This window comes from Bombus affinis, chromosome 14 (genome assembly GCF_024516045.1).
Source record: "Bombus affinis isolate iyBomAffi1 chromosome 14, iyBomAffi1.2, whole genome shotgun sequence".
NCBI classification, from domain to species: Eukaryota; Metazoa; Arthropoda; class Insecta; order Hymenoptera; family Apidae; genus Bombus; species Bombus affinis.
Genome location: NC_066357.1, coordinates 9,800,835 through 9,818,371, shown reverse-complemented (window position 1 = coordinate 9,818,371; position 17,537 = coordinate 9,800,835). Strand labels below are relative to the sequence as shown.

The following is a 17,537-nucleotide window of genomic DNA, read 5'->3' as shown; positions in this document are numbered from 1 at the left end:
GATTGTAGTTTAAAACGACTGTTAAGATTAAAAAACGATTATCAATGTTTCGAAAAAATTGTGGTTCATCGTACTAATGACCGCTCTATGTACAGAAATGTTTTATTCTTAAATTATGCACAAATTGCAATCAATACAAATGTATCTGAAACAAGCAAGTTGGGGGATGTCTCAGTTTTTTTTGGCTGCCATAAGAATATTCAGATAAAATGGCAGCTGTTTTGTTAGGTGTCAATGTGTTGCATCAACCGCCATGCGTTTTTGCAAAATCCTTAAGACATGTCCGATTAGTTGTTGTCATATCCGGAAGAAGAGGCAGCTGTTTTAAATTGACAGATAATCAATTTAAAACAGTTAGCCATATCTATTTTATAGCTTAGTATAGTAAAGCTAATGTATTTGTTCAGACATTCACATTTCGACTAAGTAGTATTATAGTAATAAAGGTATGCGCTAAGTCTGCACTTCAGCTAGATATCATAAAACATGTATCATTCCTTCTCTGGCACATCATACATTGGTATTACTAAGTATACGTTTACTTTCTTTTTAAATCATGCGAAACAATGCAGAAACGAACGTCATATCAAATTCTAATATTTGATATAGATGCTTAGACTGTAATAAAAAAAAAAAGACTAAATTACATGAAAAGTGAACCCGGAAATAAAAACCGACTTCCTGCGTACACTCATTTGTGTTTTTCCACAATCAAATAAGTCATTTTAGCATTCATCGTGGTATTATTAATCAACACTCAGTATTGAAACATAAAAACCTAGTGTTGTTAAATAACTCTACTAATAATCGTAAACCAAAAAAAACTCAATCTTGTTAAGTAAATAGAAGGAACATCATTGGGAACACCTTTTAACCAAGACTTCATGCAGCTGCCACCTACCATTGTTATAACTAACAATGGAATCCATCTTTTTCTTGCACCACATCATGTTTCGTCCTAGTTTTGTCGCAAAATATTTTATACCCGGTATGTTCAATTATTGTGTTTTTTCATTTAGATATGAACACAAAATAACACAAAATACGTACCTTTGCGCATAACATACATTAAAATATGTTAACACTTTTTTTATTATTTTCTAACAATCATTGCAGTGTTGAAAGAAGAGGAACAAAAAGAAAATCTATTAAAATGGATTATATCCTGCATCTCTGTACGTATTGTGTTATTTTTTCATAAATATAGCGACATATCTAGGCGAAAATTATTCAAATTGATAATTGACATACGAGCCACGAATATCCAGCCTATTATTAGATCATTTCTCAAGTGATTAAGAAGTACTTTATAGTACATCCGAATTACTGTCACACAAGTTGGGAGCTTGGTATAAAAATGAGGCACAGTTTCACAATCAGGGGATTCCTTTTTACCAGATGCTTCTACTATCTCCCAATGAATGTATCCATATATCAAACATGATAGCATAATCACTATCATTAAACTAAACCATGCATGGATATTAATATGTGTCCTTAAATGTGTTTAAGGAGAATGACGATTTCTTAAACAATTGTCATATTCTTATCGGTAGCAAACAGTCTTAACAACGAGCGTAGACTAATCATGTCGCGATCCATAATCGTGTAGTCCTTGCGTAGGTATGCGTCATGTTATGTGCTGGGTGTTAATAGCTCTCATCAGGTGTAGTGTTATATGTAAGTAGCAGTTGTCGATCATAATGGTTATTTAGCCACTGGTACCATTAACCAGAGCTTCCTTAGGCTTATTGCTCTGTTGCATACGAGGATGGCGAGACCGTAATTCTCTTTGGCCTTTAGGCCCTTGGGAACTGTTATTAGTAGCAGAAACGTCATTTGCTGGTGTTCCTTCTTTACTAGTTACAGTTGATTGGTCTCCTGGGCCGGCATTGCTGCCTAAACAAATATGTAGATTAACTCTGAGTGTTACTGTGTAAATATTGATATTCATTCTAAAACATTTATTTAATATTGTACTTAACTCTTATACTATATCTAAACCGATCGTCCTAAAGGAATATTATGTCAAATCAAATTTTTCAATTTCACGTGATTACCTTTTTGATTATTTGTTGGTATAGAACTACGTTGTCGAGAACGTCGAAGCCGTCTTCGCCTCATGCCTTTAGGTCCTCCCTCCACACTTGATACAGACTCTATGCATACGCAAACCATTGTGACCATCTTTTTATAAAGTAATATAAAAGAATTACTGAAATTCAAATGTTTATAGAATTGATTACGTAGAAAGCTATATCGCATTAGTAAGCGTGCATTAGTAATCATCGTTGATATTGTTAGTGTTAGATGGTCACAAGTGTTTGTTTCACAATCCATGCCACTCTCAAAGAACTTTACCAATCTTTAGGACGAAACGGCTGTTCTGTTATACAATATTATCGGAAAAGTATTGTTACCTCTATCAATGCTTGAAACGTCTTGACTATCGAGAACAGTATCTTCATCATCGGTTGTTCGACGGCGTTCGTCTCTACGATCTCTACGTTGAGTTGGAGGACGACCTTGTCTACCACCCATGTACCCTGAATTGCCTGTACCTCCTTGATGACCACCTCTCGGAGGTAGATCCCTTACTCGGTCTTCACTACCATCTAACGTATCTCGACGTAATCCTGTAAATTAAACCATATTTATAACAAAAATCAAGTTAAACCTTGAACATAAAATGATGAACACAAACATCTTAATGATTTTGTAAAACAAATGAAATGATGAAAGATTAGTATCCTTACTTGTAGTTGATGATGATCAATGTAGCATTTAACACATTAGCAATGATGCTTCCCATTATAATAACTAAGGGTATTAATTGGGAGTGAAGAGGCATCTTTGGAATCAAGCTCACTAATTTTTTAATTTCTTCTTCTACCGTTAAATATACTTATATTTGCATAAATTTGTACAAATTTTTATGAAAACTAACATATTAACGTGTAGTATTAAATCACAGAAGATAGTTTTATTAGATTACATTAATGTAATTAAAAGTATTTGTAAAATTCATGTGATTGTTACTACCTAATATTTCATAAGTTAAAAATCAGATTCACATGGAGTATTTTACAAGGTAAATTTTATTATAAAACGTATATAAGTACATTTTTCAATAAGAATAATAACATAATTGCTTCTTAATTTCTTATTTATCAATTTGCAAACGACCTAATATAGCTAAGATAACACTTAATTTTGTTAACGTTTAAAAAGCAATTAAAGTTAATTACATTTAATGTATTATTTAGTTAAATGAAAGGTTCAAAAGTTGTTATATAGATACATGTTATATATAAATTTGAGGCGGAATACTTGTTAATCCGTAAAAAGTAATTACTCTTAAGATATAATATTTGATTAGACAATTCGCACACAAAATGATATTATGTACTTTATTTATTATGTCAAATAACCAATAAATCAAATGAATCATACACCGCGAGTTACTTAGCTACTACATGCATTTCCATTAAACACAAACATGCAAATGCATATGGTTGCAGTTATTTTCTATTATGTTATAATTCCATGTTCTATGTAATGACATGTTTACAAATGCGAATTGTTGATATATCTATAGATATTAACTGAGGCAATATAAAGTAATTATGACAAAAGTAATGAATTACGAATAACGATATACAATGAAAAACTAAATAGCTGAAACGGTTTTATAACAAGTATAGTTTTAAATCTATATAATTAAACAATGAAAGATACTAACAACTGTAAATGGTTATTAATAGAGGCCGAATTTAATTTGAACATCATGAAATCATGAATAAAGTAAAATATTAAGAACAAAATTATTCTCTTTGTATATGTTTTGATCAATGTTTTCTATGTTTATATTGATACATTTACAAATTTTTGAGATTTTTAATTTGTTAAATGTTGTAAAGAAACTTGTAAATATATTATTTAATGGGTATTTGCAAGAATAAAGTACAGTAAAAACTCGTTTATCCGAATCCCTAAGCAATTATTTTATTTATTGGGCTCAACAGATAAAATGAAAATAATTCTTTAGAAAATATTTTTAAATTCAGAAAAAATTGTCTTTTTAAGCAACATTTTTCAATGTACAGTTATATATGCAATTTATTTTATCTATCTGTTTGTAGATGTAAAGAAATATTTAAATACATACAATTTTTCAAAAGGTTATAGAAAATAAATAGTTTATTATGTAGTAAAGATAGAATAAATTACGTATGATAAGCTACGTATGTTACACAAAAAATATATCTGCATTGAATTGAGCGTTGAATAAAGTTAAGCAGATGATATCGGGGATGAATATCGGATAATTTGAATTTTCATTTATTCAGATCAAATAATCATCCCACCAAATCCGAATAAATGAGTTTCTACTATAAACCTTGTATAATAATAATCCTAGTACTGATTTTAACTTCAACAATTTATCAAATGTTACTTTGTGACAACGCGCCCTCTGTCTTTAAAATCTCTGGGTTCTCTACTGTCTCTCGTGTTGGGTCCACCGCTTCTGCCATTACGTTTTTGTGTGTTCTCTACATTGTTGATATAGTCAGTAATAGTATTACCGGCATTGTGTCTGGTGGGAGCCCTACCCCTGCCACCACGTCCACGAGATTGACCACCACGACCTCCACGACCTCCACCACCTTCTTCTGGGCCTGTACTCATTCCTCGTCTTGTTGGAGGAAAGTTGGGCATTGGTCCTGTGGTTGATCCATGCATGTTTCTTAATTGTTGATCTATTTCTAATTTTTCTTGACGCAACTGTTCTACTTCCTTTAAAACAAATAACACAAAATTACAAAAATATGTGAATAAACAATAATATCTATAATATATTATATATATATTTTACATCATTATACCTTCAAATGTGCCAAATGATATTCCAACAACATTTTGGCATTAGCAATACTTTCAACAGTACCAACAAAGACAAAGGGCACCTGACCTTCTTCCCTTGGAATCGTTGGTTGAGGTTCGTTGTCTCCTTCTATTTTAACTCGTACCTAAAATTTATAATATTTAGAATTACATAATAAGTATTCTAAAAATTACATTAATGCTAATACAATACTTACTACACCACTTTTGTCGACAATTTCTTGTATTATACGACCATTTTTTCCAATCACCTTCCCAACCAAAACACGTGGTACTTGTATAGATTCTTCACTATATTCAAGCAAAGAACGAGCTTTTTTAACAGCTTCATGTGTCTGCAATTAGGTAAGCATATACCATTTAATGTTTTTGTACAGAACCTTCACAATTTATAATTCTTGAGTAATTTAATTCATTAAATGAAACATAACATAATAGAAAGAAATGATGAAAGAAAAGTAAAGATTTATTTCAATTTTTACCTCTCCATAGATTTTAAATGTGCATGAATTTTCTTCTAACTCTATATTTGTAATTCCATCGACCTTTCTTGCCTGTTGAATATTTGCCCCATGTGCACCAATCGCTAAGCCCATCAAGTCTTCCCGAACATTAAATTCATCTGTGTATCTAAAAAAACAAAATTTTGTTTTATATATTTAGCTCTAAAAATGTATAATAAGCACCTTTTTCTACTGAAACATTGCAGAGTCCATAATATATATATATATGTATAATATGTTAATATACATATCTTAAATTACTATAGAACAATTCAAAATAATATTTTTTGTTTAATGATATTTTAAATTAATGAATATCGACTAAATATTGATATGAAGTTTCTGATTGATATCAACCGCGGATAATAATAATGTAGCATATAAATAATTAGTTATGTATATGAATATTATTAATATATCCTAATAATATTGTATAATCAAATTTTGATGTTTAATAATGCAAAATTTAGATTTTCATTAGTAACATGCAGTCTTACATTATTACGCGCACATGTTATTACATTACAATACAGTGATAATGAACATAATATATTTTAATGAAATTTAAATTCCTGTCAGTGGCTTGCATTCTGGCAGATAAAAGTAGTAATACAAAAATGTATTATGAGGTAGCATCAAATGCATATAATATATATTACAAATTATAATAAAGTGATACTCAAGCAAAGATTTCAAAATTATTGTTAGATATACTAACACCGGAGTAATTTGATTTTTGGACATTTTCTACAAATTACGTAAAGGTGAAATCGAAATTTATAATTTTTTAACATGCAATACATGTTTAAAAATTTGTTTATGACACATAATATGTGTGCATACATACACTCATACAAAATACTTATATATATTTTGATGTAATAATAAATAAATATGTATGTATATAAAATGGTTTATATTAAACAGTAATATAATATGAATATCAATTTGAAACTATAAAATCATAGTGAAGTCATTGTAAAAGACATGCATACATATCTTTCTTATGAAAATAAAGGAATTGTATTTTAAAATATATTACAAATTTAATTTGACTTACAAATTTTTGAAAACGTTAAATAAATAATCTTAATAACAAAACTTTTATCCTTCTATTCAATTCAATTTCCTACATTATATTAATAAAAACAAATGTAATGTGTCAAGTTTTAAATAGTACTCGAAAACAATATAATACGATAACAAAGCAAAGATAACTTTTTAATCGAAAACAGACAATATTTGTTTTGATTTAAAGAAAGTTTATCTTAATACAACTAGAAAAATATTTACCATTAAATTTCTTACTTTATATAAGTAAACTGTTTTGTAACTATGATATAACATGAAGGATTATAAAACTAATATAAGTTGTGTAGATGTTTGATAAATGAAGATGGAATGCATAAGTGATATCACATAAATAAAACTAAAAATATTATAATAGCCTACATGATAACTATTCATGTATAAAAGTTTCACATTAATTATGAAATATTGTTCTACTTAAAAATCCTTATTGAAATTTTATAAATTCTTTAGATTTGGAAATATATTAGATAGAGCCACCACTTATTCAGTTCTTTGTGCAAAACACTTAATATATCAGTGTTTCTCAAACATTGGCAGGCTAGAATATAATTTCTGATATGGGATAAATTAATAAACTTAAATCTCTATCCAAACACATAAAAATATATATATATATATATATGTATATAAAGAAAAAAAGAAAGAAAAAAGAAAAAAGAAAAAGAAAACAGATCACAGCTACACGTTTATGTTCGTTTACTATTTTATCAATCACGCAAAATTTTGCTACAGAACACATAATAAGTAGAAAAAATAAACAATAAATTTTGTATGTCAGTGTACTTAAAGCATTTGAGTTTAAGTGAATGATCTACACAACGCCGAAGCATGCACATTTATAGTGTAGTTTCATTTTTCATTTGAAAAATGCAGCTGTGTGATTTATCATACAGTAAGCTAAACTTAAATCTAAACCACGCTGCTGTGATCTCACCTTGAATTTGTTTTCACTCCTGCCTCAAAGTCTGAGACACGCTGATATATAAAGTTTGAAGATCTAAATTTGCTGAAATGAGAAAGAAACTCTTGGTGTAACTTATTGGAAATTCATATATAAGATGGCCCTATCCTATGTCCCTGCCATTCTGTCTGTTTGCGCCTTACTAATAAATTTGAGAAGTTTTATATGATTTTGCTTTCCAGAATATTTATGTGAAATAATTATTCACAGTATTCTTATACTAATACTGAGACATAAATAATATTGAAGCACTGTACTATTTTTTATATGTATGTTAGTACACTTGCAATTTGAAAATGAAATATAACATTGCATATTCAATTTATGCGTTTTTTCTTTTATATATTAGACATTCATAGACATACCTGTGTAAAAAAGAATTAGTATCCAGTGTTAGCATTAAACGATTTCTGCCCAATTTCTACTAACTTCCTAAGATTTATTAAATATTATTATTCAATCAATGAAAAATTATACAAACCCGTTATCTGAATGTATGGAGGTATGTGTATCTCAATCTAAAAATATAATTTTATTAAGAATAATTATAGCGTTCGAAAGTATGAAATGATAACTTTAAAAAGAATTTAAAGTTATCCTAATTACATGTATTAATAGCTGAAACATATAATGACATTGTTTGCTGCAGGAACACGCAAAGCATCTAAAACTATAAAGATATTTGTGACTCTTTATATGATTATTAATGTACAAGTATTTTGCTGAATGAATTTTGTTTCAAATTAATTCATTATGACATATGCTATATGACGGAAAAAATAATTAAAAATTTTTATGACATTTCGAATAAGTGTGTACATGTATATATGTTTGCAAATACATGCATATCTAATGTGTACTTTATAGTACATAAATTTAATTATCAGAAATGATCTTGATTTTATTTAATCATAATTAATGGATAAAATCATTTATTGCAAATTAGATTCTAAAAATTGCTATTCGATGTCCCTTCAAACCATTAATTCCTAAACTCTTTTACATAATTGAAAAAATTATGCTTTTATTGTCTTATAAACACAATGATTAAAAAATTAAAACTGTAAAAAATATATCATTATGTAGATTAAATTAAATTAATCTGATCGTATTATATATCATATATAATTAATCACATATAATTAATCATGTAAACTAATGGTTGTAATCAGCAAACAATGAAAAACATAGCATTAATCTACTTGTAATAAGTAATATTATGAGATAAACAAAAGAATTTGTCAGCACAAAGTGACATTCACTAAAGACAGATGAAAAAACACATTGTGTGCAAATTTATTACTATATGCACATCGTGCTCTTGTGACTGGCAAAAGTATGTAAAATAAGATAACTAACACACAAAGATTTATATGAACTTTGAAAACATTGCATGTAAAATTTATTAAATATTTTATACACAATCACACTTGTAATATGTGAAAACTAGAGGAAATGTATAATAAATATTTGTAATGTGACTACATAACAGTCATGAAAATTATATGATGTTGAAGCAAACATATTAATTAATGATTGGAAATCTTGTGAATTTTTCTGCCAGTAAATGCAAACCACAGACAGGATGGTAACCAGGACAGTGTATGGATAAGGGCAGGTATTTAAATGTCACAAGATTTTTTTTAATTGCAACACCAACTCTAATCTTTTTACTTACCCCCCAATTGTTTGAAGCTTCGTTGACTCGAGTTGACGTGCTGCTTCTTCTGTTCTTTTTAAAAGCAATACCTGTAATATACAAGTAAAATATTGTGTAAGATATAAAGATATGTGATATCAAAATGTTTTTATGAAATTTGTACATTTTATATTATCACCAAGTTGTTTAAGACCAAATCCAGTTTTGTAACTCACCTTTTGCGATAAGTTTCTAAAGTGCATTTCTTGGAGCATGCTACTGTGACGATGTAAATTTTCATGACGGGAGATGGCCAGCAATACTCCCCGTTCAGGCACGTATCGGCACACTGCCGCCCCTATCGCTTTTTGAAATTCCTTATGTGCATTTTCCATTTTGGCACTATGTACATTAAATAAGATGTTTAAAATATAATGTACATGCGATCAATATATGTTAATCTTCTACAAAAAAAGATAGTCTTTAAACATGCTACATACAATTCTCTTAGATCTTCAGGTACTTCTATTTCGATCTTGTGAAATGTATTTTTATCAATGGGGGGATTAGGATTTTTTGCTCTCAGTCGTTCACTAGCTACAATTTCAGTATAAGCGCATTCCCATCCCGAATATTCAACTACTTGAAAGCCTCCTTTACTCATCTGAAACAAAATTAAGCGTATAAAATCTTGTACGTGAAATTATTTAAAAATTTTTTCATCGAAATTACATCTTAAAAAAATTTTTTACTAACCTTAATAATGGCCTTCCACCATCCACACGCTTCATGCTCATTGGACCTAGAAAATACCTCAATCTCCATGTTTTCAGAAAATTCAGGTTTCTGAACATCTGTTGGAGGTAGACGTACTTGAGCAAATGGAAATTTTGATTCTGGTTGCCAGCTAGAATATGAAATATATTTTATTAAATATTATTCATTAATTATCCATAAGCAATATCATACAATTTCAAAATTTTAATGAATACAATATACACTTATAAATAATTTCTGATAGAAGCATTTCTATTCATATAAATATATATTATACATACATATCTATACCGTAAAATTATAATTCCATAGAATAACATTGTTGTTGTCATTATTGTTTTGTTAATAGATGTCATGAATATATTATGTTTTCTGTTACATATAGTATCAAATTTAGAACAAAATAAAATATAATTCTTTGATATACTTACACATTATTAATTTTAATATATTTAAAACTCAAAATAAAATTATTTGTTTTTACACGTAAGAAACAAAGAAAAAATATACAACTTGTATATATATAATAACTATATATGTATAAATATATATAACCCTTTGTATTAAATTTTAAGTATATCTTACAATATTTATGAGTATTTAATATACTATTTATCATTAACATACAAGAAAAGTGATATATGAAAAACCCTAAAAAAATAGTGGCAGCAAATAACACTCATAAAAAATATACAATTTTTGAGAACTGTTGACACAGATATTAGAAATATTAGGCCTCCTATTGCTGATAAAAATAGTATAATTCCTTTACTCAGGAGACTACACTGTTATTAGCAGAATATTAGAGTGAACCTTCAGATATATTAGCACCTAAACCATCCCTAAGAAATGGAAAACATACTTACTCATTTTCGAATGTGACCAGAACCTCGTCCTCAAAAACATCTGTGACAAAGGCCTGAAAAAATAAGACATAAAACGTAGAAATTTATTCGTTGAAGAATCACAAGTATAACGAGTGGCGTAAGACATTCAAATACAATATATCACGATGCTTTCGGGATACAATAAAGAGCAATGTTTTTATAATTCCAGTATCAAGGATATGCGTTTTCATGAATCGGTAGGACATTGAGATGAAACGCAACATCAAATGCTGACGAAAATCACGCCCTGTCAAACGAGACATGGCGTCGGAGGAAGCCGCGTTACCTCGCGAACATTTGAGGGCCGCGCTTTCGCGAAGTACGAGCGTCTCTTTTGTGAGATTAGAACCGCGCCACGGGCCGTAAGTTGGTCTATCCACGGCCTCGATCTTCCGCCCTGTTTTTTGTATACTTTTCACAGAACGAACCTTATAATATGCTCCGTTTTCGCCGCATACTTCGACTGTGAGATCCTCCATCTTGCTTTTGTGTGACGGCTCGCCTCCTTTGCAGCAGGCATGCTGGCGAGCGGGCAGCTGCACGAGTTCGAGGTTGCAAATTTGTTGTTCACCAATCGTACAACTCTTTTCCATGATGCAGCCACTTTATTGGACGGTCTCGTGCAGTGTTACCACTTTCGCATCACTAATTCACGTTTGAAAGAACTAGGATAATTGAAATACGCACCAGCGCATTCAACGCAAAACCTGTGCACTTGTGTAACCGCTATTAGAAGTCGAATCATGACTTCGTGCCGCCTGCGATCCTGTGGCCGCTTCTACCTGGCCCTAGTGTTCGCGATTTTGCGAAACGCGTGACGTGCCTTGACAGTACCGATGCGGACAAGAGTATTATTACCGATTATTCAGTGCAGACGACAATGTCTGGAAGCAGCGATTCTGAAGAATTTTTCGATGCAGAGGATGATACTTTTCATCACAATGCACGGTAATTTTATCACTTTTTGCTTATTAAATGATTCTGTTCTAAATCCTATATATTTAATTTTTTATACACCTCGTGCATATAACAAAAAGTGTTCTTGCATAAATTCCATTACTATCTGAATACTGCTTGAAAGTAATGTATGATAAAATTTAACTTGCAATTTTTATTCTCTTTCGATTTATCGTATTCAATTCCTTCTCTTTCGATTTTCGCTTCAAGTTCTTATAGATACAGAAGATTCTTTCGAGTCGCTTTTGTGTATCTAATTTTTATCGTCGTATAGTGTTCTTAAGTAATTATCTTTGGTTAGGTCTGATTTTCAGCACTTATATCAGTCGTTCATACGATCATATGCGGCGATTTCAGGATTAGCATTTGTAAATTTTCCAGAAGTTAAAAGATTAGTATTATAATTCTAGAAATTTTGAAAAATTTTACTATTATACTATTGTTGATCTATTTAATAAATCATTCACTCACTCTGACATAATTATATTTTTTGCTTACCTTTAGTAGGTAAATATTTACATATTTTATTTGTTTTGAATGTTAATTTATAATATATTTAGTCATAAATTGTATATTATTATTATTATCACTATTATTTGAATATGTATATTGACATTGTGACATATCAATAAAATTATAGTAAAAAAGTGATTTATATCAGTAATATTTAATAAATTAATATTTTGTTAAAGTAATGTGACATTTTTTTTGTGCTTCATGTTGTTAGGATTATTTCTTAAAATCAAATATTTGATTTTTATAGAAAAAGCAAACAACGTGATTCTATCAGCATTGAAATACAAAGTAAGGATGTATCAGAATCCAGTAGAAAAATGGATGATGATGTTTTTGTGAAACCTGCTCAACCTAAACCAATTGTAGAACCAAAGGAACATGTAACAATAGAATGTATAGTCAATAAAGATAAAAATGTAAGTATCTGTCAACATTGAATTATTATATGCTTAGCATTGTGTTAATTTTTAATAAAAGTTGTTTATTTTAACAGGAAGAAGATGGAAAGGATTCAAGTACAGATAAGAGCGTAGGCAGAAGAAGATTTCGTGAACTTAGACAACGTATGCAAACAGAGGATGATGATATTCCAATTAACAGTTCTCCTCCAGATAGTCAAACATCGTCTATCGAGGGTGTTTATCCCACTCCTTCAAAAACAACTCATCCATTCAGGATTATAGAACATGATACTCTTAGTTTACAAAGCATGACATCTTTAGGACGAGTGGGTCGAATTTTAGCTGGAGTTGGGGACAGTGCATCTATTACACTTGCACCAAATGTAACCCAGTGCCCCACTTCTGCCACCCTTACCCGTGAAAGCCAAATGTCCTCCATTGTTAGTATTCCAAGCAAAGACGAGGACACAGCATCTGGTAAGGTGTCCCAGTCCTCCAGCATCCTTACGTTATCAGGGGATATCCTTCAGGAATCCTCTGTTAACAGTAGGTCCAATTATAATTCTCACTTGCAAAATGACAAGACTGTTATGCTTCAAGAACCGGATGTCATCGCTAGTACAAAGAATAATGGAAAGTCAAACGAAGACATTACAATGGCTGGGATACCTGTTGCACCACCAAGACGTAAAAAAAAGTCAAAAGCTCAAACACCTTCTGATCTTGCAGTACGATATTTATTAACATAACATTCTAGCATAAAAGATACTTTCTGCAATAGCATAAAAGATTGTTACTAGAACGTGGTTTTGAATAAGACAAATAAATATAGGTTTATAATTTTAGCCTTCCACGACAGAATTGGCATTATCTGCTTCGCCGTTACCAAGTCCAGCAAGCACTATTGAATCTATTACCAGAGAATTTGAACATTCTCTTGATATTCGATCTGCAACGAAGGGACAATATGTTGTTAAACCACAAGTCTGTAGTACTATATACTTGTAAAATATAGCTTCATATTTACATAAAGTATAAACTGTTTACTATTGTCATTATTTATATAGGATGAAGATAGATCAAAAGCCGAAGGTCCATCGACCGAAGAGTTGGAAAGGTTGGAAAAAATGAAAGCTGAATTAATGAGTTTGAGATCAAGCGACAAATCTAGTAGTAGTCCACTGGGATCCATGTCCAATAATAGTATTGGCCGTTATTCATTAGGTCCTCATAAACTATCGGGCTTAAGTCCTCAAGGTTCGAAGGAAAGACGAAAATCGGCAGGTGATCAAGATATGGTTCAACAGTTAAATATGTTTGTAAGAACAAGAACAGATTCTGGAAAACGACTAACCGATATGGTATGTTATGGATGGAAAATCTAAAAATGTTGTTACTCTCATTTATATTTCCGCAATAATGTATTAATTATTTTTAGGAAATTTTGGAGCAAGTAACTGTTCTAAACTTAGATACTGGAGAAAGAGTACCATTAAGTATAGCAGAAGATAAATTGCCACAGTGTATTAATCCTTTGTCACTTCATATTATGAGACTTACTTCAGAATATATAAGTAATTCTAGTCTAGAAAAGGAAAAAGAAAGTGACGAGGAAAGTGTTGATAGTAAAATGTCTAGTATACCACCGGATGAAGATGTATCTGTTGGTAGAGTTCGGAAAAAGACGCAGAAGTTAAAACGATTTTTAGGATCTACCGTGAAGAAAACAATGGATAAAGCAAAATCTATTGCACAGGAAGTATCGCATGCAAGACATAAAGAAGATGTTATGGATATAGTAGATGAAGTATATCCTGGTGAACAGCAATACATAAAACTGAAAGCTTCTAATAGTCACAAAGGACCATATGAATTTAGTTGTTTACAGCATGTTCAAGATTTGAGTGGCGAGCATGTGGGCCCTGTTTGGTGTATGAAATTTTCAGTTTGCGGACGATTACTCGCTACTGCAGGTCAAGATCGAGTTTTAAGAATTTGGGTTTTACGGGATGCTTTTACGTATTTTCAAGATATGCGAACTAAATACAATGCTGAAAAAGTTAGTCCAACTCCTTCCCAAGAATCTTTGGTTTCGCAACAGTCTATGGAAGATCCTAATGTCGTGGCTAGTGCCTTTAGTGAAATAGAAGGGACGAAAAGTCCCTTTATGCCAAAGCCATTTTGCACTTATACTGGACATACTTCGGATTTGCTCGACGTTTCATGGTCTAAGAATTATTTTATCTTATCATCGTCAATGGATAAAACTGTGCGACTTTGGCATATATCACGAAAGGAATGCTTATGTTGTTTTCAGCACATCGATTTTGTTACAGCAATAGTATTCCATCCTCGTGATGATCGTTATTTTCTCTCAGGATCTTTAGACGGAAAACTTCGATTATGGAATATTCCAGATAAAAAGGTAGCTGTGTGGAATGAAGTCGATGGTCAAACTAAATTGATTACTGCAGCAAACTTCTGTCAAAATGGGAAATTCGCAGTGGTTGGTTCTTACGATGGCCGATGTATATTTTACAACACCGATCAGCTGAAGTATCACACGCAAATACACGTTCGATCAACGAGAGGTAAAAATTCAACGGGAAGGAAGATCAGTGGTATCGAACCAATGCCGGGAGAAGATAAAATTTTAGTTACTTCAAATGATAGCCGAATACGCTTGTATGACTTGCGAGATTTGAATTTATCATGCAAATACAAAGGTTATGTTAACGTTAGTAGTCAAATTAAAGCAAGCTTTAGTCCTGATGGACAATATATAGTTAGTGGTTCGGAAAATCAATGCATTTATATTTGGAAAACTCATCATGATTATTCGAAATTTTCAAGCGTACGTAGAGATCGAAACGACTTTTGGGAAGGTATAAAAGCTCATAACGCTGTGGTGACATGCGCAGTATTTGCACCAAATCCAGATAGTATTATTAAACAAATTGAAGAAAGAGAGCACTGGGAAGGTAAAGAAGATGCAAAAAATCTGGGTAGTTCCACCGTAGATGTTCCTCCCGTCGATCCTGTGGTCGAGCAGCGTACTAAAGGCTGTGGCGGTCATGTTCTTGTGAGTGCGGATTTCAATGGCTATATAAAGGTTTTTCTAAATAAGACAAAACCTAAGCACAGTTCCCTACCAGCATCTGCTCTCGCGTAACACAATACTAGTTTTATTTGTGCACTATTGTTAATACAAAAAAAAAAAAAAAAATTAATAAGAAAACACCAATATTATATACAACTATTTGTTTTACCTCAGTGGATTATGTAGGACTCACTGTATGCTGTTTTTAAAGTAAATACGATTGTATTAAATACTTTCAGAAACAGAATATTTTGAGATGCATGCCAAAAGGCTTACTTCACAAAAAGAAAGCTAAGATATAGTTAATAATACTAAAATATTCATAAATTCGATGCTCAGGCAATATATCGATTTCTTTTATTATCAAGATGAACAAAAACATGTTTTTTTTTTAATTTATTGTAAATTAAACAATATTTGCATACATAATTTCTACTAAAGCTTTAAGTAAGCCATATAAACCGTTATAGTTTTATAAGATATCGTATTTTTAGCACTTTTTTAAATTGAACGTATTTTTATTGATTTTTCTCTCTTGTATTATATCTTTTCGGTGCTGGTTCACTGCGGTCATATAGAGTTATACATGGAAATCTTGCCGAAATTATGTTACGAAATACACGTGTTTAACGGAATTGTTCGTTTCTATTATATTTATAAACCGAAAGAGCACCTTGATGAAGAAACAAAGTATAAATACAGGCACGTAAGCGATGGCTGAATAGAACAATTTAATGGATTGTATGAATAAACGTAAACTTATACTTGATGATCCATCGTTAGGCAAATGTTGGATAGTATCTAGAAAGTTTCATGAAAATCAAATTGGATTTTCAAATCCTAATGGTTTCTAAAATATGTTCTAGAACTTTACCGTGATAAGATAGCGTAATACATCGAAGACAATATATTAATAAAAAAAAAAAAAAAGAAGGTGATTTGAAGTTAAAAGGCATCATTGTTAAGTTTTTGTACGAACAGGATTCACATTTTAGAAACTATGTCACCCCGTTCAATCAGAAAATTGACATTGCACACTGTGTATATTTAATTTATACATACCGTATCAATTCAATCGGTCGATGTGAACGAAAAGTTTATTTCATACGCAAACATTACGTGTATTACATGATACTCATAACACTCGCTATGTTTAATGTTCGACACGATGTCGTAACTGTCATTTTAATCTGATTTAAAGGGTATACGAAATACCTGTTTCGCAACGTGTCAATTATAACGGCAGAGACGTATACCGTGTACGAGGGGCAACAGCTTAATGCTGTTTCAAACTCTGCATTTTACGATTCTGTGTATTTGATAAATCATGTCTTTAAGGATGATGCGCTATTCAGTCGCGTGGTGAAGTATGGATCGATGGTTGATCTCTGTGTCGCTAATATTATAAGTGCTTGCACAGACGCAAAAATGGTGAAACCATCGAATTATAACGTACGATGTATTTTATCTGTATCGTAAATTTAATGTAAATACGCAGGAAAGAAATTGTAGGTATTTTGTGTAAATGCAATTGTAAATATATTATTCAAGCGATAGCGTAATCGCTTATTAACGACATTGTCATTCCGACAGCGGCGTGCACAAAACTATTGTTTGTGATCTCGTAGTAATCAATAATCATGTAATATATTAATGTATCAATAGTGTATTCATGTATGGAAATGTGTCTGTTTTTTAAGTTGCCGTCACACAACAATATACATAAAATTTACCTTAATCATTAGAAACGTTTCTTTTCATCTATCGAATCATCGCGTACATTTCACCCGACCGTTTCT

The 17,537-nt window shown here is 31.0% G+C and overlaps 2 protein-coding genes across 7 annotated transcripts; one reads left to right on the top strand and one right to left on the bottom strand.

Moving 5' to 3' along the window:
• Positions 1–84: 84 nt before the first annotated feature.
• Positions 85–11,342, bottom strand: LOC126924567 (fragile X messenger ribonucleoprotein 1 homolog). Of its 5 annotated transcripts, none has more exons than XM_050739223.1 (14): positions 11,193–11,342; positions 10,744–10,796; positions 9,857–10,007; positions 9,601–9,764; positions 9,337–9,502; positions 9,140–9,210; positions 7,435–7,506; positions 5,388–5,535; positions 5,103–5,240; positions 4,887–5,030; positions 4,587–4,797; positions 2,421–2,636; positions 2,061–2,159; positions 85–1,899 (listed from the first exon to the last, which is right to left on the bottom strand). In XM_050739223.1, the coding sequence occupies exons 1-14, from the start codon at positions 11,241–11,243 to the stop codon at positions 1,712–1,714; spliced, it is 1,872 nt and encodes a 623-aa protein (XP_050595180.1). In that variant the 5' UTR covers positions 11,244–11,342; the 3' UTR covers positions 85–1,711. The 5 variants fall into 5 exon arrangements, with proteins under 5 accessions (XP_050595180.1, XP_050595182.1, XP_050595181.1 ...); XM_050739226.1 differs by having other exon boundaries at positions 1,723–1,895; XM_050739225.1 differs by lacking the exon at positions 2,061–2,159 and having other exon boundaries at positions 11,193–11,341.
• Positions 11,343–11,421: 79 nt separating this feature from the next.
• On the top strand, positions 11,422–17,421 carry LOC126924559 (WD repeat-containing protein 44). 2 transcript variants are annotated; one of them, XM_050739200.1, is made up of 7 exons: positions 11,423–11,712; positions 12,485–12,653; positions 12,731–13,115; positions 13,239–13,366; positions 13,485–13,622; positions 13,706–13,999; positions 14,077–17,421. In XM_050739200.1, the coding sequence occupies exons 1-7, from the start codon at positions 11,645–11,647 to the stop codon at positions 15,808–15,810; spliced, it is 2,916 nt and encodes a 971-aa protein (XP_050595157.1). In that variant the 5' UTR covers positions 11,423–11,644; the 3' UTR covers positions 15,811–17,421. The 2 variants fall into 2 exon arrangements, with proteins under 2 accessions (XP_050595156.1, XP_050595157.1); XM_050739199.1 differs by having other exon boundaries at positions 11,422–11,712; positions 12,731–13,366.
• The last annotated feature ends 116 nt before the right edge of the window (positions 17,422–17,537 follow it).